Source organism: Mus caroli, chromosome 11 (genome assembly GCF_900094665.2).
Source record: "Mus caroli chromosome 11, CAROLI_EIJ_v1.1, whole genome shotgun sequence".
NCBI classification, from domain to species: Eukaryota; Metazoa; Chordata; class Mammalia; order Rodentia; family Muridae; genus Mus; species Mus caroli.
Window position 1 is genome coordinate 48,193,212 of NC_034580.1, and position 2,487 is coordinate 48,195,698.

Genomic DNA, 2,487 nt, shown 5'->3' on the forward strand with positions numbered 1-2,487 from the left:
GGGGGGCCTGTTTCAAACTAAAAGAAAAGGGGGGGGCATAGGAAAGGGTTAGTTATTACTTTGGGGCGACAGAGTTCTGTGTCAGGCAGAGTGGCACAGGCCTTTAATCTCAACACTTGGGAGGCAGAGGCAGACAGATCTCTGGCCAGGCCAGCATGAAGTACATAGTGAGTTCTAGGACAGCCGAGGAGAGACCCTATCTCAAACAAAATAAAACAAAAACAAAACAAAAAGGCACCTGGCAAGAGATAGCAATGTAGACATCAAGTTACTATCACACACAAAAGAACATAAAGAGCCATAGCTTACAACTTAAATCTGCTTTTACCAAAAATAGTCCAAACTGGCAGAAACCCTAAAGCAGTATCAAACAGCCCTTTCACAGGAGTCAGGAACAGACACCTGCATATCAGATATTTACATTCCAATTCCTAACAGAAGCAAAATTACAGTTAATGAAGCAGCAAGGAAATAGTTTATTGTTGGAGATCAACACAACACCAGGAACTGAATTAAAAGCACTGACTTAAAGTCCAAACATACCTCATTCTCTGTGTACAGGCCGAGCATCTCCCGGTCCAGCTGCCAGAGCAGCTGGCTCTCAATGGGAAGGTCCACAGTGCTGGTCTTCACTTTTGCCTTCTTTGCTTGAGGTGGTTGGTCCGTCTTTTTATCTTTTGATCCAGCTTGAGATGTCTAAAGAAACAAAAACTATGAAGAACAAAACCACACAGGCTAACTTAATATTTTAAAATAGATCAAATATCAAAAGCTGACTTGGCCTCAGTTAACTAATGATGTAACTCCTAAGTATCATATCTAGTAACTAAAGAGTGAGTCTGTTATATGTAGAATACTACACTCAGGAGTAAAGCATAATGGTGGTCATTAGGGATTGGGGTCCTGTGTCCTACCCACCTCGTCTCTGTACCTACACAAATGCACTGCTGCATCTTCCTTTTTAAAAATTACGTTCTTAAGACTTTGTATGTATGCATACACACATGCCCTGGTACATGTGGGTGGAGTTCAGAAGACAATTTGTGGGGAATCAGTTTTCTTTCCACCAAGTGGGCCTGAGGAATCCAACTCAAGTAGGCAAGGTTGGCAACAGGTAATTGGGTGTAGAACTTATCCCTGGTACCAGCTGACTCATCTCCCCAGCCACATGGTAACACCTTACAATAGAAAGGAGTGGCCCTTCTGGCTCCCTAGCCACCTTCGAGACTGTTCTTGGTTGGTAGCCATTCCACTCCTAAGATACAGAAAGGTGACCACAAAGACATAAATCTCCTAGACTACTGTATCACATTGCCCTGCGCTACTGCTTACCACTATAATAACTACAATATTCTTAAATTTACAAACGTGTCAGAACAGACTCATGAAAAGTAAACCACCAAAATTCTTCTTCACTAAAACTTATAGCAAAAGAGAAAAGGGGAAGAAAAAAAAAACAGATTAGCCGGGCATGGTGGTGCACGCCTTTAATCCCAGCACTCGGGAGGCAGGGGCAGGCGGATTTCTGAGTTCGAGGCCAGCCTGGTCTACAAAGTGAGTTCCAGGACAGCCAGGGCTACACAGAGAAACCCTGTCTGGGGGGTGGGGGGGTGGGGGGTGGGGGTGGGGAGAAAGAAAAAAAACAAAAACAAAAACAAAACAGGCTAAAATAATTGGCAAAATTTGAGAAATACAAAAGGAAATTTTATGTCTCATTGTTTCATCAGTAAAAATTTAGCGGTAATGTTCTTTTTTATTTTTAACTTTCCAAAACACACTATGCAATGTAGCTAAAAACTTCTACAAATAAACAGAACAGCACAGAACCACATTCCAATCAGGCCCTGGGGTTCCTGAGAGACTGAGAATCCTAAGGTTGTACCTCCATCTCCTCAGACTCCGCCTTGTTTTCTGCTGGTGTCTGTGGCTGCTGCTGCTCTTCAGTATGTGGTTCTTCCTGGTCCACTTGCATCTTCTGAAAGACCAGTTAAATCAAACATTGAAACAAGAAGATTACAACAGAAAAAAACCTAGGCAGCCTTCACAACATACTCAAAGTCACATGGTATAGGATGCCTGCTGACTTACCAGCCATCACTGTAACAGGGTTCAAAATTCCAATTACGCACAATTACATAAAGCATGAAGTTTTCCTCTCTGGAGTTCAGCACAACAGTGTGGTTGGTACCTGCCCTGCCCAGCATGCCCACCCTTGTAGGAACTATGGAACTCCTTTGTGAATCATAAAAGACTCAATGGAGTGTGGAAACACAAACTCCTAAGAAAACTTGAGCTTCTCTTCCACATGCCTTCTCCCAGAGGCTTGACTTTTGTCAAGAGACCCACAGAGAATTCTTTCAGCACCATTCACTAATAAAGAAGTCGGGGCGAGCCTGGAGAGATGGTACTGACTTGGAAGTCCTGAGTTCAAATTTCAGCAACCATATGGTGGCTCACAACCATCCATAATGACATCTGATGCCCTCT

The 2,487-nt window shown here is 43.1% G+C and overlaps 1 protein-coding gene across 1 annotated transcript in view; it reads right to left on the reverse strand.

Moving 5' to 3' along the window:
- Hspa4 (heat shock protein family A (Hsp70) member 4) overlaps window positions 1–2,487 on the reverse strand; it is a 40,756-nt gene that overhangs the window by 4,690 nt on the left and 33,579 nt on the right. The window contains exons 13-14 of the mRNA XM_021178214.2: window positions 1,883–1,975; window positions 544–696 (exon numbers count right to left, since the gene is read on the reverse strand). Of these exons, the coding sequence (XP_021033873.1) occupies window positions 544–696; window positions 1,883–1,975 (246 nt within the window). The remainder of the gene's footprint in view (window positions 1–543; window positions 697–1,882; window positions 1,976–2,487) is intronic.